Source organism: Microcebus murinus, chromosome 6 (assembly GCF_040939455.1).
Source record: "Microcebus murinus isolate Inina chromosome 6, M.murinus_Inina_mat1.0, whole genome shotgun sequence".
NCBI lineage: Eukaryota > Metazoa > Chordata > Mammalia > Primates > Cheirogaleidae > Microcebus > Microcebus murinus.
Window position 1 is genome coordinate 47,114,475 of NC_134109.1, and position 23,852 is coordinate 47,138,326.

The 23,852-nt window shown below is 38.2% G+C and overlaps 1 protein-coding gene across 4 annotated transcripts in view; it reads left to right on the forward strand.

Moving 5' to 3' along the window:
• NIN (ninein) overlaps positions 1-23,852 on the forward strand; it is a 96,753-nt gene that overhangs the window by 59,902 nt on the left and 12,999 nt on the right. For 3 of the 4 annotated variants that reach the window (XM_020285812.2, XM_076004038.1, XM_076004039.1), the window contains exons 16-27: positions 53-558; positions 1,491-3,635; positions 4,893-5,018; positions 5,127-5,196; positions 7,333-7,548; positions 10,187-10,300; positions 13,231-13,353; positions 14,038-14,151; positions 15,337-15,483; positions 17,395-17,574; positions 18,597-18,743; positions 21,239-21,340. In XM_020285812.2, coding sequence (XP_020141401.2) covers positions 53-558; positions 1,491-3,635; positions 4,893-5,018; positions 5,127-5,196; positions 7,333-7,548; positions 10,187-10,300; positions 13,231-13,353; positions 14,038-14,151; positions 15,337-15,483; positions 17,395-17,574; positions 18,597-18,743; positions 21,239-21,340 — 3,990 coding nt within the window. The remainder of the gene's footprint in view (positions 1-52; positions 559-1,490; positions 3,636-4,892; positions 5,019-5,126; positions 5,197-7,332; positions 7,549-10,186; positions 10,301-13,230; positions 13,354-14,037; positions 14,152-15,336; positions 15,484-17,394; positions 17,575-18,596; positions 18,744-21,238; positions 21,341-23,852) is intronic. The other variant, XM_020285819.2, reaches the window with a different exon arrangement.

The following is a 23,852-nucleotide window of genomic DNA, read 5'->3' on the forward strand; positions in this document are numbered from 1 at the left end:
TTTCCATGGCCTGAGTTGAATGACCTTGTGGTGGGTCCCTCTCTGACTTCAGGTGCGCCATTACGAAAAGCAGCTGGATGAAACTGTGGTCACCTGTGAAAAGGAGCGGGAGCACATGAAGCAAAGGCATGAGAATGAAATACGCACCTTGGAAAAACAAATAAGTGACCTTCAACATGAAATTGCAGAACTGCAGGGGCGGGCGGTAGTGCTCCAGGAGGAGCACCACGAGACCACCTGCAGGCTCGAGGAGGAGAAAAAACAGCTGCAGATGCAGTTGGAGGAAGAAAAGACTCACCTGCAGGAGAAGCTGAGGCTAGAACATGAGAAGGAGCTCAAGGTTAGACTGGCACAGGCGGAGGAAGGCTTTGAGCGGGAGAGGGAGGGACTCCTTCAAAGTAGCACCTGGACAGATGAGAAGGTGCAGGGTTTGACTCAGGAACTAGAGCGATTTCACCGGGAGCAGCTGGCGGGCCTGGTGGAGAAGCACACTCTTGAGAAAGAGGAGTTGAGAAAAGAGCTCTTGGAAAAGCACCAAAGGGAACTTCAAGAGGGAAGGTAAGAAAGTTGGGGGCAATGGAGCAGCCTGGGGCACTGTCTCTCAGGGCATCAGAAGTTCCAGTCAGTTAAGGAGACTGGGAAAAACCAGATGGAATAGTAGCCCATTGATTTAGATTCTTTTAAAAATTTTTGACCGGTTTTGCCATTGTTTTGACATAAGCCTACCTTAGGGTTATTGAAACTGTTTTTGGTTTTAAAAGAGGAAAGTACTCTTTGTACTAAGATTGATTGTACCTCATAAAACTCCAGGTCAGGATAAGATGATCTCAAATGTGGTTCTTTCCTGGTTCAATCCTGTTGCTTTCTGAGAACAGCTATTAAGAAGCTGGATTCTGAGCAAAGTTACATTTCCTCCCATGCTATAAAACAGCACCTTGTGCTCGCCTTCCTCGTGTGAAATCCCAGGTGCATTTGAAGGCCTTGGTACTTCACACCCTGATCAACTTGGTGCTCTTTTATTAAATAAGAAGCAAGAGCAGAATGAATGTGTGGTCAATATGTGTGGTTTATGTGCCTGATATCCTGTAAAGCATGCTTAAATAAAATGAAGGAATGTTATATATTCCTCAAGTTAGGGGTTAGGTTAATATGCATTTGATCATTTATTGTGAAATACCAGTTTAAGTCTTTGGTTTAAAATCCATAAACAGAGACATCCAGGAAAATATGCCAAAGAATTTGGTTTCTAAAATTTCCCTCTGACTATAGAGAAAGGTAAATCCTTTAAATCAATTTGGCTGCTTGTCTGAGCTCTCAGAAATGAGATTCCTTTCCAGTACAAATGCATCATATAGGAATAAGTTGCGACCACTTTGAGAAAGTATTTCAGTTGTTTGCTTAGCAGCCTCCTTTATGCACAGAAAAATGTTTTTTGTTTGCTAACAAAGTTGGTGGCAGTTTCAGTAATGCTGTATGTTGACTACGTTTAGGGAAAAAATGGAAACAGAATGTAATAGAAGAACCTCTCAAATAGAAGCCCAGTTTCAGGCTGACTGTCAGAAAGTCACTGAGAAATGTGAAAGTGCTCTGCAAAGCCTGGAGGGGCGCTACCGCCAAGAGCTGGAGGACCTTATGGAACAGCAGCACGAGGAGAAATCCCAGTGGGAGTTTGAGAAGGACGAGCTCACCCAGGAGTGTGCAGAAGCCCGGGAGCAGCTTAAAGAGACTCTTCAGAGAGAGAAAGCAACTTCTCTGGTCCTGACCCAGGAGAGAGAGATGCTAGAGAAAACTTACAAAGAACATTTGAACAGCATGGTCGTCGAGAGAGAGCAGCTGCTGCAAGACCTGGAAGATCTAAGAAATGTGTCCGAAAGCCAGCAAAGCCTGCTGTCTGGCCAGATACTTGAGCTGGAGAGCAGTCACGAAAGAGGACTGAGGGGCCGTGAGCAGGTCGTCTGCCAGGCAGGGGCCTCCGAGCAGCTGGCCAGCCAGCGGCTTGAAAGGCTTGAAATGGAACGTGACCAGGAAAGGCAGGAAATGATGTCCAAGCTTCTGGCCGTGGAGCATGTCCACAAAGTGACCTGTGAGAAGGCAGATCAAGAGAGGGCTGAGATGAGCACAGAAATCTCCAGGCTTCAGAATATAATCAAGGAAATGCAGCAGGTGGCATCTCCTCTCTCCAGACTTCAGAGTGGCTGCCAGGTGGTGGAAGGGGAGGACGTGGAAGGAAATGGAGCCATGTCCCTGCTTCAGCAAGGGGAGCAGCTATTGGAAGAAAATGGAGATGTCCTCTTAAGCCTGCAGAGAGCTCATGAACAAGCAGTGAAGGAAAATGTGAAAATGGCTACAGAAATTGCTAGATTGCGACAAAGGCTGCAAATATTAGAGCCTGGGTCGGTGATTTCTTCTTGTTTAGATGAGCCAACTGCTGAGTTTTTTGGGAATTCTGCAAAACAAACAGAGCCGTTGTTACTGCAAAACCAAATGAAACAAGTAAAAGGTGCGACCACAAGGCATAGTCTAAGTGACCTGCAAGACAGTGAGGTCCAGGACCTGAGAAGTACGGGGACGAGCTCTGCTCACAGCCAAGAGGTCAGAATAGAGGGGTCAGAGGCTTCAATAGAGAGTTTTTCTGAGCTTGAAAACAGTGAAGAGACCAGGACCGAAAGCTGGGACCTGAAGAATCAGGTTAGTCATCTCCAGGAACAACTAACGATCTTACGCAAAGATTGCGATCGAGCTTCCGAAAAGAAACAGGATCTGCTTTTTGACGTGTCTGTGCTAAAAAAGAAGCTAAAGATGCTTGAGAGGATCCCTGAGGCTTCTCCCAAGTATAAGTTGCTATATGAAGACGCTAGTAGAGAAAACGACTGCCTCCAGGAAGAGCTGAGGATGCTGGAGACACGCTACGAGGAGGCACTGGAGCACAACAAAGAGCTCACCGCAGACGTTTTCAGGCTGCAGGATGAGCTGAAGAAAGTGGAGGAAGTGACAGAAACATTCCTTAGCCTGGAAAAGAGTTACGATGAGGTCAAAACAGAAAACGAGGAGCTGAATGTTCTGGTTTTGAGACTGCAGAGAAAGATCGAGAAGCTGCAGGAAAGAGCAGCCCGACAATGTGACTGCTTCTCCTTGTGGGAAGCTCGTTTAGATAACCTGGAAGTGGAACCTCGTGAAAAGATACTTGAACCCAGTCAGACACTGGGAGAGTGTGCGCCCAAGGTTGTGAGTGTACACCACATTACAGAAGAGTGTGAACAAGGAAGGCGCTACCTTGAGCAGGGGAATACAGGGCTCTTGGAAAATGGAAAAGCACATGAAATTGCCTGGTTACATGGAACAATTCAGACACATCCAGAAAAGCCAAGAGTACAGAATCAAGTCGTACTGGAGGAAACCACTTCTCTGCGAGGCATTCAAGAGAAACATTTTCAGCGCCAGGCCACGATAGCAGAGTTAGAACTGGAGAAGAAAAAGCTACAGGAGCTGACTAGAAAGTTGAGGGAAAGAGTCACTACGTTAGTTAAGCAAAAAGATACTCCTTCTCAAGGAGAGGAGGAGGAAGAGCTGAAGGCAAACATGCATGACCTGCAGATCACATGCAGTGAGATGCAGCAAACAGTTGAACTTCTGAGGTAATGTATGTACCTTCTAGACTCCGTGAATCCCACAGAGCACCTCACACCAAAGCTAACTTCCGCTGCTTGCTGTGCCTAGAGAAACTAACCTATTAGTCTTCCAGAAGAGAGCAGTACTCTAGACTTCCTTCTGCTTCTGTGTCATTAACAAATAAAATAACCTTGCATAGGAAGCATTCCCTTCCTCTGTAGCAAATACATGTTGTTCATATGGGGTGCGAAAGTTCACAATGGCGAGTATTTGCATTATTGCTGTACATCTTTAACTTTTTCCTAGCACTTCATTTGGATGGATAGATTATTTATTTATTTTTTTGCTAAATGTTACTTTTCTCATTTTGATGAAACATGTTATATGAGAATGAATGCCTTTTGTATATTATTAATTCACTTGGTAGATAAAAAATATCTTCTTATACTAATATAGAAAAAATGTTTTGTAGCTTATAGTTTTACACTTAAATCTCTTGAAGTGCATGCTGCTAGCCTATAGACAATGGAAATTTATCTTGGAACATATAAATTTATTGAGAAGCTACCAGATTCTAATAAATATGCTTGGAGAATAAAGACGAAAGTGGAACTAATTTAAACCACTGCTCACTTGACTTTATAAAATATGATTGCAAATTTGGTTTTTCAAAAACGTGTAAAATATCCTGTCTGAAATATCTTAATGATACAAAACAAAATTATTTAATTCTGGATGTAATTTTTCCTCTTCTCACTTCAGACCATTTTTAGTTCTAAAAATCAGGATATAATGAGATGAATAAAATCACAAAGTAGACATTAGTGTTCATATTTCAGTGTGGCCCATTGATTTATGTAGTGAATTTTCTTTCGCCTGGTACTGAGGGGCCTAAAACTGATACAGCTTAGTAATGTGGCTTGTGTCCATTCAGAGCAGGTAGGACTTGAGACTGAGATAAATGAAGTCATTTCTCAAAGCAGTGTACTTGCCATTGGGAAATCAACAGCCAGAGTGGGCATTGCGTCTCGACTCCTGTTGCCCTGCTCAAGTTTTTTAGCTACACTTCCCTAACGTCTTTTAGTGAAATTCTTACTTCCCAAAAGAAATTCGTCAATATGTCATAATTTGATTTCCAAGTACTAAGAGACTACTAATTTAGACTTCTCTTTTTCACTGGCATGGAATACTCGTCTTATTGGAAGTTACTAGAAAATATTTTCCAAAGATGCCAGATGACTGCCTTGTTGTAACCATTTTTTTTTTAAATCTCTGTGCTTCAGATATGAATCTGAAAAGCTTCAAGAGGAAAATTCTATTTTGAGAAATGAAATTACTACTTTAAATGAAGAAGATAGCATTTCTAACCTGAAATTAGGGAAATTAAATGGATCTCAGGAAGAAATGTGGTAAGACATATACTTAAATTTTCTTAAGACAGTTTTGCAAGGGCTAAAACTATTTTACTTCAACTTTTAAAGCCTAACTCTTCAATTTTATTTTCATCATTTCTTTAGGCAAAAAATAGAAACTGTGAAACAGGAAAAAGCTGCAGTTCAGAAGATGGTTGAAAATTTAAAGAAACAAGTAAGAAAATACTTAATATTTCCCAGTATTTATTTAGTCTGAAATTTTCTTTTTTTACTTGAAATTTATAAATTTATAGCATATGCTAGCTACTAGAATAACATGTAGCTAATGATGATGAGGTTGTAAATGCTGAGCCTGAAAATGGAAACTCACTTCATTCTGAATCTAAAGTAGGTTCTTGTTTTTTGCAAAATAATGTATTATTCTAGATGCTAAATTCTGCCCCCTAACCTCAGGATTTTAGTAATTAGGATTTATTTTTATTTATTTATTTTTATGCCGAAGGAACATTTTAATCATTACAGAAAGATGAGTCATTCGATAAATGTTAAAATGACAGGCTTTCCTTTTTTTTCCTGATTTATTTTCTTTTTTAATTTCAGAATATTATGGGGGTACAAGCATTTTGGTTACATATAATGCTCTTGCATCACCCAAGCCAGAGCTACAAGCATGCCCATCTCCCTTACATATGCTCCGCATCCATTTGTTATGAATGTACCCATCCCCACCACCTGCCTCCCACTCACCCAGCACCCGACGAATATTACTTCCATGTGAGCACCTAAGTCTTGATCAGTTAGTACCAATTTGATGGCGAGTACATGTAGTGCTTGTTTTTCCATTCTTGTGATACTTTACTTTTGAAGGATGGGCTCTAGCTCTACCCAGGATAATAATAAGAGGTGCTAGTTCAGCATTGTTTTTTATGGTTGAGTAGTATTCTATGGTATACGTATACCACATTTTATTAATCCACTCATGTATTGATGGGCACTTGGGTTGTTTTCCATCTTTGCAATTGTGAATTATCCTGCCATAAACATTTGGACTCTAAGTTTTTCATATAAGCTTTATAATCCGTGGGGATAATGAGGCGTTACCTCTAAAATCATACCTATAAAATACTAGCTCTAGCCCTTGTGTAGTTCCAGTTAATGTTAGCCCTCCCAGTTTCCTCACCATTATTGAAAGGAGAAAGTTAAGGACAGAATTTCACAGCTACAAAATGTCAGTTAATCAGCATATTTCACAGAATTATGATTTATTCAGATAGCTTGTACCATTCAATGCTCAATTTGCATAGTCTTACAACATGCAGTTGTAAAAAGGGAAGGCCATTTTAGAATCTATCTGAAACAATCCAAAGACAAGGACATACTACCGAGAGAGAGTATTTTTGGTACTTGGAATAGACAAGGCGTTAACATCCAAAATATATTTCAAACTCTTAGAAATAAATGGCAAAAGCCAGTTGAAAAATAGGCAATTGATGTGAATGTTCAAGTCACAGGAAAAAAAAGAATACAACATATACAATGAGGTTAGCCTCAGTAGTGATTAGGGAACTACAAATTAAATGAGTTTCCTTTTTTTTTTTTCACCTATTGAACTAGCAAAAAGTAAAGATTGATACCATCAAGTATTAAAAAGGGTGTGAGGAAACGAGTATATTCATACATTATTGATGGGATTGTAAGATGGTAGCACTATGAGGAAGACATTTGGGGATATCTATAAGAATGGTAATATATGCACAGACCTTCTAACCCAGCAACCCTATTTCTAAAAGAAAAAAATTCTATATACAAAATGCTACCATATGTAAATGGATTTTCCAGAAGATCATTTTCTTCCTAATTAAAAGATAAAATGGTTTAAAAAAATAACCTATATGTCTATCAATGTGGGAATGGATAAATGCATTATGGAATATCTACATCCACTAAAAAATAGAGCATATGGTGGTTTCTGAACACACTGACTTGGAAAGATAAGAGTAAGATGTTATAAGTGAAAAAAAGCAGGCTGTTCAAAAATGATCCAATTTTTTGCTAAAAAGAAAAAAAGAATCTCTGTGTATATGGGTTTTGTACATGCATAGAAAAAGACCTGGAGGGATACATACCCAGCTGTGGCCCTCTGTGGAGTGGAATTAAACTGAATGTCTCAGTTCTTCATCCACTTCTGAATTGCCTGAGTTTGTAATAATGAGTATGTAGTATTTGTTATGAAAACATATTTTTAAAACTTATTGTCTATATAGAGAGAGTAAAAACAATTATATCTCTAAATCTATTTTTATCACAAGTAGGGTAACAAGTTTTTAAAACTTATTTCAATTTTAATTAGATTTCAGAATTAAAAATCAAAAACCAACAGTTGGATTTAGAAAATACAGAACTTAGCCAAAAGAACTCTCAAAATCAGGAAGAATTGCAAGAACTTAATCAACGTCTGACAGAAATGCTATGCCAGAAGGAAGAGGGGCCAGGAAATAGTATATTGAAGGAATGGGAAGAACAACAATCTCATTTGAAAGAAGAACTGGAACACTGTAAAGTCCAGGTATGGTCTGTAGCCACCCTATAGCTTTTCTGGGGGGAAATCCCAAGAAATAGAAGAAAAGCTTGTGTGAAATTTCTTATATATAAAGCCTTAATAATTAAAACAGTATGGCATTGACACTAGCATGTAAATAGACAAATAGTGGAATAGAAAGTCTAGAATTAGACCCAAATACAAATGGAGACTTAGTACATAATAAAAGTGGCTTCTCAACCCAGTGGGGTAAAGATGGACTTTTTAATAAATGGTGCCTGGATAACTAGGTAGACATTTGGAAATAGATAAAATTAGATCCACATTTCCTAATATACACAAGGATAAGCTTCAATTGGATTAGGAGTCTAAATATAAAAAATAAAACTATAGAAGTACTAGAAGAAAACATGGGTTAATTTGTCTGTAACTGTTGTGTAAAAGAAGGGTGTCTATGACTCAAAAACCAGAGGCAATAAAAGACAAAATTGATTATATTTTGAAAGAACTTTACATGGCAAAAAGATACCATGAACAAAGTCAAAAGACAATGGAAAAACTAGGAGAAAATATTTACACTATATACCACAGAGATAAGGGCTAATATCCCTACTATATAGCAATATGGGAAAAACATATGAACAAATAATTCATCAATAAAAATGGTCTTCAAACCTATGGAAAAAATGTTCAGAATCACTCATGATTAGAGAAATGCAAATTAAAACAACACCGATATATAATTTGTTACCTCTAAGACTGGCAACAATTTAAAAATATGAACATATTCTGTTGGCAAGGCTGTGAGGAAACACTTTCATACATTGCTGGGGAGATGCAAACTGATACTATCTTTGTGGAGGTAAATTTGACAATACCTAACAAAATTCCATATGTACTTACCTTTTGGGCCAGCAATCACACTTGTAAGAATCTACCCTAAAGATGTGCTTCCAACAGCATGAAAATTCATATACACAGGGTTACTCACCAAAGCATTCTTTGTAATTGCGAAATAGTGGAAACAACCTAGTGCTCATGCATAGGAGAGTGGGTGAATAAATGCAGTGGGTACCGCACACTGTGAAGTGGTACTATGTAGCTGTTTAAAAAAAGTCCCTATTTATATGAAATGATCTCCAGGATATACTTTTTTTTCCAGGATATACTATTTAAGTAAAAAAAGAAAGCTCAAAAGAGTAGCTATAGTATGCCTCTGTGCATGCCAGAGGGGACATTAGAAAGTACACATGTGTCTATCCATTTGTGCAAAAGAAACACAAGAATGATAAAAACCAGGAACTAATGAGGGCAAGAGTAAAAAATATGACACGGGAAAGTAGTAAAAGGGATGAGGAAGGGAATGACACTATTCAGAGTTTATCTTTTGTATAGCTCTGACTCTTAGAACCATAGTCATGTTTCACATATTTTTCCTATACCCCCAGAATAAGTGCACAAGTAAAACCACTCAGTGTGGTGAGAAATGGAGCACAAACATATGAACCTGACTGTATTATAAATGGCTAATCAACCACACTGCGGAAGAAAGAATGAAGTACTTAGAAAATTAGTATCCAGTCTGAAGAGAAAATGAACTGTATATAAATGCTTTAATAATCTATTCAGTAAATGTGATTCTCGTAGCGGTGTGGGTTAGTAATTCTGAAATTACTTTGTGTATCCTAGAACAAATAAGTAAATATAGGGTAGACGATAAGAACTGGCATTTCTCATCAGTGGAGAAGGAAGTTGCAAGTGGGAAGTAGGGAATGCTAAGATGAATGCTCTGATGTTGGGTTGGGATCTGAAATATTAGTTTAAACTTATGGTATATGTATATACACACACAGCTAGATAGATACAGAAATACAGATGTGTGTATATGCATTTAATGTCTTGATCTTGGTTTCTATACACCATTTTTCTATAAAAGGAACCAGGGCTCCTTGGAAAAATGATTAATTCCGGGCAGAGAAAATACAAGATGAGCTTGGAACATCTCATGATGCTAAAAGGAAAAATGTGCTCAAAGAAAAAAGATGGGACATGTCAAAAGGATACAGGGCCCCAACCTGAAGGAGCTCCTAATAGCCAAAGTTGGAACAATTTGATCAACAAAATAGATAATGGTATAGAATAAAATAAGTGTAATTATAAAACAAATACATAATAAATATCTATGAGTGTATGTTGATATAAATAATTGATTAAATAAATGGAGAAACAACAGCTCTTTCTTACAGTAGAATTCCAATTAATGTAGAAAGAAATATGGAAATTAAAAAAAAAATCATTGTAAGGGAAACACGCTAGTAATAAGTTGTAAACAGAATGCATTGATAGATACTAAAATTAATAAGCAGAAGTCTGAGGAGAGACAGGATTTGCATAGTTTCAAAGTGTCTTCCCCAAGAGAAAGATAACTTTGCATTGGAGAAACATGCAAAAACTACCTCAGAAATCATATTCATGCCATGTATTTAAATGGAAAGTCTTTTTAAAAGATTGCTTTTGTTCTGTTGAGTGTAAGGAAAAATGGTCATAAAACAGTACATCATTGAATTTCTATTATTGCTTCCTTAATATCACCTTTTGTGGACCTTGTAAGGTTCCCCAGCCTAAATGCATTTGCTGTTATTTGACTTTGTAATTTTTCTCTTAGTCCTCTGCTTTAGTGTCTTCTCTGGAGGCGGAACTTTCTGAAGTTAAAATACAAACCCATATTGTGGAACAGGAAAACCTCCTTCTCAAAGATGAACTGGAGAAAATGAAACAAGTAAGTCTGTGTGCAGCTTGGGGGGTTCACAAAACAGTATGTCACTGAGGGTCTGGTGTTTGTAGCCACCAAATTTCCTCTGTACTGAGTCCTGTCAACTAGCTTATTGCTTGGTCAAGTTGAAGACTTGAAGTTGATTTGTAAGGTCTTATTGCTAATTCTTCTTGATATGTAACATATATGTTATAGACTCTAAAATTCTATTGCTACCAATGAATCCCAACCACTTCAATTTAAAAATATATATTGTTCCACGGCACTCACTCTAGCCTGGGCAACAAAGTGAGACTCTGTCTCAAAAAAAAAAAAAAAAAAAATATATATATATATATATATATATATAGTTTTACTTTCTCCCATCCAGGTGATAAAATAATGTAAATTTATCTAAAAAGAGGGTGACTTTCTTGTTCATAACTTTCATAATTCTGTTCACTCTTGATTGACATAGGTAAAGCTGGTCCCTCTTACGCTTTTTTCTTTTTTTGAGGCAGGGTCTCGCTCTGTTGCCCTTGCTAGAGTGCAGTGGTGTCATCATAGGTTTACTGCAACCTCAAACTCCTGGGCTCAAGTGAAACTTCTGCTTCAGCCTCTTTTCCTTTACTTTTTGAAAGCCTGTCTGTTGTTCAGCTTTAAAAGGTTAATGATTGGTTCCAAATCCGTAGTATGGGAAATGTGTGCTTCGTGACTTTGCTAAGCCAGAGAACAGAAGAAAAAGAGCAGAATTAGGAGAAAAATAACATCATGAAGACATCATTCAGCACATTTTTATTACATTTTTTTTTTAACAAAGGAATTAGTATAAATAGTGAGATGGAAAAACAAGTGAGTCTTGTCTGCCTTGGTAGGAAGTTGTTTTATCAGCAGCTGGACTCTTTTGGATCCCAAGAGTAGGTTAGTGTCAGTCCATTGTTGCTGCCGTATAGCTCAGACCAAGAAAGCATGTGCCACTCTGTATGATATCATGATTGGTAGTTCACCAAGCACTTTTACATGTATTCTGTTTTGCACTAAAAAGAAAGAAATAGCATCAGCAGAAGTTACACACCAGTCTGTAGATACCCAAAAGGGTATTGAGTTTTATGAGTGTTTGGGAGTTGGGAGGCAAAGCAGTGGGTAAAGGAGAAAGTTCTTTATTAAACCAATGCTCAGGTACTTTAAAACACATTTTCCTGTATCCTTCTGACTTGTTCAGATCTTTAAGATATGCTAGGTCAGGTATGGGGGCTCACGCTTGTAATCCTAGCACTTTGGGAGGCCGAGGTGGGCAGATTGCTCGAGGTCAGGAGTTTGAAACCAGCTAAGCATGAGTGAGACCCCATCTCTACTATAAATAGAAAGAAATTAATTGGCCAACTAATGTATATAGAAAAAATTAGCCGGGCATAGTGGCACATGCCTATAGTCCCAACTACTCGGGAGGCTGAGGCAGCAGGATTGCTTGAGCCCAAGAGATTGAGGTTGCTGTGAGCTGAGCTGATGCCACGGCACTCACTCTAGCCTGGGCAACAAAGCGAGACTCTGTCTCAAAAAAAAAAAAAAAAGATATGCTAGATTTGTTGACAGCTGAAGATAAGATTCAACCCTTAACGTCTATTTTGTCATATTATTCCTGAAGCTAAATGTAAAAGAACTTCAGGTGGGAAGTAGAAACATGGCCATAAGATCATAATGATAGTAAAGAATTGAAAAATTGAAAGCCAAGTGAAACAGAAGAAAGTTAAAAACTTATAAACTATGGGAAAGGACTTAAGAAGTATAAGAAACAATCAGTCTCTTTAAAGCAATGGTTCTTCTCAGCAGGGTTAGGGGTGAGGATTGCTCCCCTACCCTGGGACATTTAGCAGTGTCTGCGCACATTTTTAGTTTTCACAACTGGGGAAATGGTGTTCCTGATGTCTTGCAGATAAAGCCAGAGACACTGTGAAACATCCTACAGCTCATAGGAAGGCCCCCTACAACGAAGTATCTGGCCCAAAATGTCAATAGTACCCATAAAGATGCTGAAAAGGAACAAAAAGGTTTTGGTTTGTCTTGATTTTGTAAAAGTAGAGAGGGAGGCCGGGCGCGGTAATCCTAGTACTCTGGGAGGCCGAGGCGGGCAGATCGCTCAAGGTCAGGAGTTTGAAACCAGCCTGAGCAAGAGCGAGACCCCATCTCTACTATAAATAGAAAGAAAATTAATTGGCCAACTAATATATATATAGAAAAAATTAGCTTGGCATGGTGGCACATGCCTGTAGTCCTAGCTACTCGGCAGGCTGAGGCAGCAGGATCACTTGAGCCCAGGAGTTTGAGGTTGCTGTGAGCTAGGCACGACACTGTGATGGCACGACACTCACTCTAGCCTGGGCAACAAAGCGAGAGACTGTCTCAAAAAAAAAAAAAAAGTAGAGAGGGAGCAGCCAGTGTGTGTCCACACCAGCAGCATCTTACTGGAAGTCAACGTAGGCCTCTTCTGAAGGGAAGAGCACATGGAACAAGCTGAAAAAGTAATAGTTTTATCTTTAAACTTGCCCTTGTGTTGTTACCTTGTATGTGGCACATGCCAACTCGGAAGTCTTAACTGAGACTAAAATACTTTTCTAGCTAAAAAAGCATGAGAAAAATGTCAGAAGCTACAAGCGTACAAGTTAAATTGGTGACAGAATGGCAGTATGTCATTTTACCCTGAAGGTAAACTGGGGGGCTAGGATGATTACTTAACAATTGAGCCTGAGCAGATATTTCAGCAGTCAGTTGGGGAGCAGAGAGAACCCAGCAGAGAACATTTTGTTAAAGTTTATTATAGTCTGCTAGAGTTTGTATGTCCTCTGAAATATCTACAGATAAACAAATATCAGCCGTCACGAATGCTCTGTTTATAAATACTGCTTTATGTGCACAGCCGTAAGATGTGATGGCAGGGCTCCTTTGTTTATCTCTTACAGCTGCACAGATGTCCTGATCTCTCTGACTTCCAGCACAAAATTTCTAGTGTTCTAAGCTACAATGAAAAATTGCTGAAAGAAAAGGAAGCTCTAAGTGAGGAATTAAATAGCTGTGTGGATAAGGTAATAAAAATAAAAGACTTTACCATCATTGTATAATGCACATATGATGAGCATTTCTCTCTAGACAGTGGCTCGTGGGCCTCCGTTATTGCAAAGTCTCCTGGAACAGCATTGCCACAGGCCTTATGTGACCCTAGATCTCCTGAAGCCACGATTGTGACAGTGTCTAAATTAGTTGTTTAATAATTATTATTAAATACAACATAAAACTTGTCTCATTTTAATATATCACAATGCTACTTAATATAATTATTTACATATATCAATGGTTTGTTGTATATAATATAAATATTTTTAATAATCTGAGATCTGTTTCATAGACAGACACTCTTTATTCTATTTTATCTCTAGATTCAAAAACACTGCCTTAATGGGTATTTCATATTTTCGTACTCTGGTACGCTCTTGAGATTTCTAACTGCCTTCCAGCCTGCCATCTCCCACCCTCAAAATATGAGGCAGTGAGAAAAAAAAAAATGGGAAATCCCAAAAAAGAAAAATAGAGGTAGAACAAGGAGTCCATAAAAGTACTTCCTTTTTATTTTATTTTTTTTTTTTACCTTGTCCTGTTCTACCACATAATTAGATGATACTTGTTCTTGACAATATAAGTGGAGGCATATAAATTAAGGCTAGATTTGTTTGCAAAAATGCCCTTTTACCTCTTTTCTCTTCCTGAAACAGTTGGCAAAATCAAGTCTTTTGGAGCACAGAATTGCTACAATGAAGCAGGAACAGAAGTCTTGGGAACACCAAAGTGAGAGCTTAAAGTCACAGCTGGTGGCGTCACAGGAAAAGGTATGTGAACAATTCTAGTTTCATCTTCACAGTTAATATTCTCCTGTGTCTTCTAACAGAAATGAGGCACGGTGGCTCACCCCTATAATCCTAGCACTCTGGGAGGCCAAGGCGGGCGGATCATTTGAGCTCAGGAGTTCGAGACCAGCCTGAGCAAGACTCTGTGTCTACTAAAAATAGAGAAAGAAATTAGCTGGACAACTAAAATAAAAAAAAAAAAATATATATATATATATATGTATGTATATATATATATATGTATGTATATATATATATATATATATATATATATATATATATATATATATAAAATTAGCCAGGCATGGTGGCACATGCTTATAGTCCCAGCTACTTGGGAGGCTGAGGCAGGAGGATCGCTTTAGCCCAGGAGTTTGAGGTTGCTGTGAGATAGGCTGATACCATGGCACTCTAGCCTGGGCAGCAGAGTGAGACTCCGTCTCAAAAAAAAAAGAAATCCCGGTAGAAAGAATGTTTTAGGTGGAAGTGACCTAAGAGGGCTCATAATGATACAATTTGACCAACATTTGACATGTGTTTATAGTATGGTAAAATCATTTAAATACTATTTCCCCAAATGTTCATTAACGAGATTACTTATGAAAGTGTGAGAATAGTATATAAAAATGATTACTCATTCCTAATTTAGAAATAGGACTTCTAAGGCAGGTTCAAGCCCTACTATAGTTAAAGATCTATCATCATTGTTCCTTTTATAAATTTAAATTTTTAAATTGAAATTTATGAGATATTAGTGTACAGTAGGATTCTACAAGTATATATTTTTGTTTTCAATTAAGAGGCCTTTTATAATCCAACACCACAGGCTAAAACATAATTTCTACAAAATTCAGCGACAACTTCTTTTATGATGCCAGTTGGCACTCATTGGTTCTGTAAGAGATCGCTTGGTAAATCTACCAGCTGACATTATCACCAATACCTTGCTCCAGGTACAGTTTGTCATTGTCCTAAATAAAGTTTAGCACCCTGTAAATGTACATAATATCCTGGGTTTCCACAGAACTACTGAAAAGAAAGCTGGGTATAGAAATAGAAACAGAAGGGACCTTGGAGTTCTTTTCTCCTTGTTCATTTATTCCTGGACATGCTAGAGGTGAGACCACAAGGGTGTGTGTAGAGGTTAAGATTGTTCTCATGATACAGGTTCAGAATTTAGAAGATACCCTGCAGAAGGTAAACCTACAAATGTTCCAGATTAAATCTGACCTACGAGTGACTCAGCAGGAAAAGGAGGCTTTAAAACAAGAAGTGATGTCTTTACATAAGAAACTTCAGAATGCTGGTGACAAGGTAATTTCTTTCTTTATTAAGGTGTAAGTTGTTTACAGTAAAGCACACAAATTTTAAGTCTATAACTTGATTACTTCTATGTGTATGTACACCTAAATATATATAGTTTACATATCTGTGTGTATGTTTGTGTAACCATCACTTAGATCAAAATATAGAACATCTCCAGCACTCAGCTGGCTCTCTTGTGTTCCCTCCAGTTGTTAACCCCAGGGGAACCACGTTAGTACCCTCTGTCACTATAAGTTAGGGGTGCTTGTTTCTGGACTTCATATAAATGGAACCATAATGATACAAAACAGGTACTTTGTTTTTATATTGAGCAAGTCAGAAGACCGTGGCTAAGTTGAGTTTTGTAGTAATGACTCAAAAGTTTTCTTAGTTAATTGATGGCATTCATGTGACCCTAAAAAAATTAAGTCAAGAAAAATATTACAAGAAATTTATCTAGGAACATACACAGGCTGCAAAAAAAGTAAAACTTCTGCTAAAAAGGAAAACTATGGCTTAAAACCATAGTACTGAATTTCAGGAGAGAATTCATTGCTACCAAACAGGTTGCTACTGTGATGCCAGAAAGTCCAGGCGGAGCTGGTTAAAGTGTTAGCTGGCTGACATGTTATGATGGAGCTGTAGAAAGTGTCTCCTTTTATTACGATGCTGCTTAATCTGTGTGCAAATAAATTAAGAACAATGTTAGGGATGTTAGTCTTAGGCTAGATGTTAAGATTTTGTCCTACAATAAAAGTAGGCACTAATTTTTTTATTTTATCTCTTGGTGACACTTTTTTAAAAAAAAATAAGATAGTTTCCATTTTAAAAGTTACTTCTGGGCCGGGCGCGGTGGCTCACGCCTGTAATCCTAGCACTCTGGGAGGCCGAGGCGGGCGGATTGCTCGAGGTCAGGAGTTCGAAACCAGCCTGAGCAAGAGCGAGACCCCGTCTCTACTATAAATAGAAAGAAATTAATTGGCCAACTAATATATATAGAAAAATGAGCCAGGCATGGTGGCGCATGCCTGTAGTCCCAGCTACTTGGGAGGCTGAGGCAGAAGGATTGCTTGAGCCCAGGAGTTTGAGGTTGCTGTGAGCTAGGCTAATGCCACGGCACTCACTCTAGCCTGGTCAACAAAGCAAGACTCTGTCTCAAAAAAAAAAAAAATTAAAAGTTACTTCTGGGCTGACATTTTTCTCAAAAAGAGATTGTACCTTTTTTCTTTTTCATATTTAGCTTGAAAGGCAGAAGATTTATCTTGCTGTCACTTTAATTTTTTTAAATCATCATCAAGATCCAAGAAATCACTTTGATAGCTTAAAGCATATTCCCAAATTCAGGCCTTAATTGTACAGACAATATGTGCTTTGGGTTCTAAAAATGGATATGATTGCATATGTGCAAATGGAAGTAGAGTTTAGCTAGGGAAAGCTTTCGCGTTGGCAGTGCATCTCAGAGTTCCCTTCGTGTTCTCTATTCGTCAAAGGAGTATTTTCTGGGCTCGACGATAACATTTTTTTCCCCACCAGAAACAAAGTTTGTGAGTTTTGAGACCAAAATCTCACCATGTTGCCCAGGCAATTGTTCAGCCACCAAGCTCTATGCACTTGGGTCCTATATGGACCTGGGACTTGCCCTACAATCGTATTTGTTACCAGACTTGATGAGGCTATTTTGCCAAAGACCATTGTAAACATAGAATTTTGAAACTTTTTTTAAATCAACCTCCAATATTCCTGGAGTTCATATTCATATTTGTATATACATACACTCACTTTCATTAGAAGACAAAGGTGAAGCTTTAAAGGTACTTACTGAAAATTGTCATCGTTAGGTAAATATGATACCTTTCTCAAACCAGAAATTACCCATCAGCTTGTTGTTAGGCTTACTTAACTCTGCAATTCTCTCTTAAGAACTGGGCCCCAGAAATAGCCACCCATCCATCAGGGTTCCATAACCAGCAGAAAAGGCTTTCTTGGGACAAGTTGGATCATCTGATGAATGAAGAACAGCAGCTGCTTTGCAAAGAGAACGAGAGACTCCAAACCGTGGTACAGAACACCAAAGCAGAACTCACACATTCCCGGGAGAAGGTAACTTGAGAAGTTGCATATGGTGGCATATGATTGAAAATGACTAGTTTGATATGAAAATCAATGCTTGATATGATTGAAATGATTCTAGAGTATGAGTTTGAGTATCCTGCTATGGCAGACTTATTTTAAGATGTATAATTTATCATTTACTTGCATATAATTTTATATTGATGTTTATAAAATATTTTTCACTTTGTAGAAGCAGTTCTATATTAAAATATATTTGTGATTTTAATCCTCATATAGACTCATGGAAATTATGCTAACCATATAGTCTTCATTCAAATTGGCTGGCCACCAAGACTAGTAGTACAAAAACGGCAAAACATAGAGCTTGTGGATCTAATTTCTTATAAGAGAAAAGGGTTCCCCTTTTAAAAGACTCAGCATTTCTTTTTCCAGCCACCAAACTGATGCTTGAATTCCTTACCTCTGCTATGTAGTCAACCAATGGTAGTTAAGCTATGCTTCAACACTTCCTTTGATTAGGTGCTCTCTGAAGAGTCCCAGGTGTCCCTTTTGAACACCTACTCCTTGCTAGAAACTATCACAGAAGCTGCAGTGGAGAACAAGACAGGGATGGTCCCTGTCCTCATGGAACGTAGTTGATGTAAATGCATTCTTTCGGGCGTGAACAGTCCAATACAGAATAGATGGGACTGTCACCTCATTCACTCCTAAAAGTAAGGCTTACATCAGAACAAAAGTGCCTAGAACTCCTATGTCTGTCTTCTTGGCACCCCGATTACACACGCTGTTGACGCCTGGAGAGTTAGTAGACCTAGAAGTCCCCTCTTCCCCATCTTGTCCTTACAGCATTGGGTTTGTAGACCCAACCAGATTTACCTAGAAAGGATCTTTTGAAATCCAAAAAAGGGGGCTTCAAGAATTGGCAGGCTTAACTTAAAAAAATTTACAACAGTACCCAAGTGCCAAATTAAAACTTTCCTTATATTCCTTATTTTTCTTGGATGGCCGATTGTATTAGCATCTCTTCCTCTTTCATTTGTTCTTGTTAGGTTCGTCAACTGGAATCCAGCCTTCTTCCCAAACACCAAAAACATCTAAACTCATCAGGTACTGTGAAACCCACAGAGCAAGAAAAGCTGAGCTTAAAGAGAGAGTGTGAACAGTTTCAGAAAGAAGGATCTCCTACTAATAGAAAGGTGAGTTTTTAAGAGTACATTCTGTGTTTCTGTGGTTCTTCTTTATATCTCTTTATGCTTTTATACTCTTTTCAAAACAGTATCATAGTATCATATTTCTTTCTGCTTGAATAATTGTTGAAAAAAGAACAGTTTACTTTAAGCTTTCATAAAGAAGATAGTTAATCATCTTCATTAGTATTACAAGCCTTTGTAAGTTAGCAAAACATATATATAGCCTAAATATGAGAAACATCTTAACACGGTCTTATTGTTTTTATTGCTATTTAACAAATTCAAACAACAAACATTTTTCGCCTCATCTGTGAGTCAGGAAGTCAGAAGCCACTTAGTTGGGTGGTCTGACTCAGGGCTCTGGTGAGATTGCAGTCCAGATGTTAGCCAGGGCTGTGGTTATCCGAAGGCTTCACTGGGACGAGAGCATCCACTTTCCAAGCTCACTCATGTAACTGTTAGCGAGAGGATTCTGACACTGGCTGGCTGATTGCCTGAGACCTCAGCTCGTCATCTCCTGGGCCTTTTCGCAGAATGTGGCAGCGAGCTTCCCCCAAAAGATCAAGACAGAGCTGTGGTGCCTTTAATAGCAAACCTCAGAAGGGACATACCAACATTTGTGCTGTATTCTGTTTGTCACACAGACTAGCTGTGGTCGAGTGTGGGAAGGAACTATGCAAGAGGATGCATGCCAGGAAGTGGGAGTCATCTCAGAGGCTAGCTACCACATGGTCAGAGCTCTGTAGTGCAGCTTAGTGTGCTTTCTATACTTCGTGCCAAAAGTTAGAGTTCTGGACCAATGTTATTCTGGGGTGGTGGTTGTTACTTATTTTTTTTTCTCTCTTTCTTGTTCTAAAGTGAAACTCAGAATTTTCACTATTACCTTCCTATAGTTTGTTTAAAAATCTGGGAAGAATGAACAATGTTGCTTTTGTTAGGAAATATTCATGTCAAAGTATTCATAACAACTTTTAAAAATTTTAGGCCGGGCGCTGTGGCTCACGCCTGTAATCCTAGCTCTTGGGAGGCCGAGGCGGGCGGATTGCTCAAGGTCAGGAGTTCAAAACCAGCCTGAGCAAGAGCGAGACCCCGTCTCTACTATAAACAGAAAGAAATTAATTGGCCAACTGATATATATATATATATAAAAAAAAAAATTAGCCGAGCATGATGGCGCATGCCTGTAGTCCCAGCTACTCGGGAGGCTGAGGCAGAAGGATCACTCGAGCCCAGGAGTTTGAGGTTGCTGTGAGCTAGGCTGACGCCACGGCACTCACTCTAGCCTGGACAACAAAGTGAGACTCTGTCTCAAAAAAAAAAAAAAAAAAAAAAAATTTTATTATCATTACCATTTGCAACAAGAAGGCGGGTTGTGCTCTAAAGCCGAAATGCTATTTAATTTCAGGTATGTTCAAGTAAACTTTTTAGAAAGAGAGTGGGTTTCATCTAGCTGTTGGCCAGGGGAAACATCTTGTGATAGGTCTTTAAATAAGAATGCATTTTAAATGGACCTGGGAAGATTATACTCTGTTTAACAATTCTTGCTGCTCTCTTGAGCTCTTTTTGATAGAGGCAAAATCAGCATTTCTAGAATAGTGTCATATGTGTTCTACTTAGCAGGATTCTCTAGCTCATTAGATTCTTCCTGTAGTAAAAAGAATTTCAGAAATGGATACTTATAAAATCCTCAAATTTCATCTTTAAAATTGTGAATGGGCTGGGCATGGTGGCTCACACCTGTAATCTCAGAACTTTGGGAGGCTAAAGCAAGAGGATTGTGCTTGAGACCAAATAGTTCAAGACCAGCCTGTGCAACATAGCAAGATCCCATCTCTACAAAAATAAAAATAAATTAGCTTGTAATGGTGTATGCATCACTTGAGGCCAGGAGTTGGAGGCTACAGTGAGCTGTTATCATGCCACTGTACCCCAGCCTGGGTGAGAGAGCAAGACCTTGTCTCTTAAAAAAAATAGAGAAAGGAGTTATATAAATCAGGTTTTATGTACTCTCAACTTTAAACCATTAACTTTACCTTGAGGCAGTGTTTTTCCCATTGCAGATTCATAGTAGAGGATCATTAAATTGATTTAGTGAAAAGCAGCATTTTTATTAATAAAATATACTAGGAAATATCAGAGTACATGCATGGCAAGGATAAATATTGTTTCACAGATAAGTGCTTATGACTGTGCATATACATGTGGGTGTGTGTACTATGTTGTAAGATAAAATATATTTCTTCTAGTGGGTGGCATCCAAGTTTAAAAGCCAGCTGCTGCCTTAAGGAATCTGTTCTGTGTGAGGACTGGTGATTAAAACTACCTTACTTAATAGAAGCAATGCACTGAATTGCATTGTTTGTCGTTTTCCATGGCTGAATTCACTTTGGCTTTCTTCCCAGGGTTGAGATTTCTGACTAGCGCAGATTTGTCAAAGTAAAGCAAACCAGGTTTTTTTGTGTTTTGGGTTTTTTTTTAGCGAATTTTCTGTTTTTTAACAGATCAGTCAGATGAATTCCCTTGAACGAGAATTAGAAACAATTCATTTGGAAAATGAAGGCTTGAAAAAGAAACAAGTAAAACTGGATGAGCAGCTCATGGAGGTAAGTTTTTAAGCAGATGGCCTTAGCTATGAAGAATATTTTAATCCATGAATGAGCCATTTGTTGGGAGAGACTAGACATGGCATTCAGTTCCTGCTATGAAAATCCAAGTACATTGCCAAGCTGAATTTTTTGGTCTGTCTTACCAAGTTCAATAGGCATTTTTGCTTAATTACATAGAATACATAGTATAGAAATCTATACTACTTTGCAGAGGAAGGAATAATATTGACCTAAAATGCAAAGATCTGAACTTCAACAAATTCAGATGGCAGGGACTCTGTCTGATACTGGCCAAGGGGCCCAGAGTTCTCTTACTGTCACTGTATTTATGTTTCCCCCCTGTGATACCTTCTATATTTCAGTGTTTTCATGATTGCTTTCTAACAATCTCTTCTGTTAGGAAATCCATGCAGGGAATTCGAGAGCATTAGCATTTAGAAGTTTTATTTTCAAGTGCTGCCATTGTTCAATACTACATTTATAACTCAGCACTGCTTTGCAAGAGGTATATCTGATAATTATAAAAATGGATGTGACTTGTCAGCTTGGGCCAGGCACAGTGGCTCACACCTGTAATCCTAGCACTTTGGGAGGCCGAGGCGGGAGGATTGCTTGAGGCCAGGATTGGAGACCAACCTGAGCAATAGAGCAAGACCCTGTCTCTACAAAACATAGAAAAATTAGCTAGGAATGGTGGCACATGCCTATAGTCCCAGTTCTTCCTAGTTGGGAGGCTGATGTGGGAGGATGGCTTGAGCTCTCAGGAGTTTGAGGTTGCAGTGAGCTATGATGATGCCACTGCACTCTGCCCCAGGGCAACAGAGCAAGACCCTGTCTAAAAAAAAACAAAAAAACCAAACTTGTCAGGCTTGTATGTTCATTCCAGTCTGCTAGGTTGCCTTCTGAATGCTGAGTTCAATTATAGGATAGAAAACAATTTATGTGCAAATCCTCCTTAATAAGTAAAATTTCATTGAGGTGCTTTGGCTAGATGGAAATATTAGTCAATTAATCCAATGTTTAGTGAACTATAAAATTTATATAGGGTAGAAAATGTCTGTGTTCTTAAAAAGTACTACATATACATATATTTTTAAAGCCAGAATTATAGGAAAGAATGGAGATATTTAAATATATTCTTTTATGAAGCTGGACACATGCAAAGGAAACTTTAAAAATCAATGCTTGGTTTTTAAATGTGAATATGGGCAAACATGTCACACTAACATTTAAATAACCCACTGAGGCTTCTGTCAATTTTATGTTCTCCGATTTACCCTCTAATGGGGAAATTTGTTAAACTCTAAATAGTGAAATCAAACCATTTTTTCTTTTTCTGACAGCATATAATAAATGTGTTCAAAACCTTGAGCTGCGGGTTGTGCTTAGATGTAGACTTGCTTTTCTGATGAAATAATTATATACTCTAATGAATAAGATATCTGAAGCTAAGCCCAATATGTCTAACAACAAATTGAAAAGTAACAGGGTATATACTTAATCACCATTAGGGCCTTGACAGAGGCTCTCCAACAGGCCGTCTTCCCCCACCTGCTCTCCCAGCCCCATGTTCCATTATTAGCCATTGTATGCAACTTCCTCCCATTATTTTTCCCCTGATCTAATAGTAAATATCTACTAAAAGATGAGGGAAATTGAGCGTTCTTGGCACTGGAGCTGAATAAGGAAAAAGCATGAATTTTCCATGTGAACACTGAAAAGAACATCGCATACACTACTCAAATAAAACTTTCATTAGAAAATAAGACTGAACCGTTAAACAGTCCAATCTGTAGAAATCTATAGAGTTAACAGCTCTGTTGAGATATAATTCATATCTATACAGTTCACCCATTTAAAGTATTCAACTCAGTCTTTTTTGGTATATTACATTAATTTTTTTAAGCTGGTAAATATATACATACCATAAAATTTACCATTTTAAGTGTACACTTCAGTGGCATTAATTACATTCACAGTGTTGTACAACCATTATCACTACTTCTAAAAACTTTTCAACACTCTGAACAGAAACTTAACCATTAACCACTGCCCCCCCACTACAGATTGGATATTTATTTATGATATCTATAGATTAGGCCAATTTGAAGGATGTACAGTGGTTTTCACACCATCTTTTGTGCCCAGCTCACCTGAAGGATAGGTTCATTCCTCATTACTCTGGCAGGGAGTCTTACCCGGTTGGGGCACAAGGGTAGGCAAGGAGGGAGAAGTCCTGCATCAGAATCTTTGGGATCAGGTAATTTGAGAAAAGCTTTCTAGATGATTCTGATCTGATGTATGCACTCCCTTAAAGGAGTTTCTCTTCATCTGTATATAGTAGTTTAAAAGTCACTGATCTAATGCAACACGCACTCTACTGCAATGTTATTAAAGACAGCAAATCACTAGACTAGGAAATAGAAGAATTAGGGTTAGAATTTGACTCCTACTTCAGGGCTTTTTCAGCTATATGAGGCAATGTTTAATAATTCATTTTGAACAAACT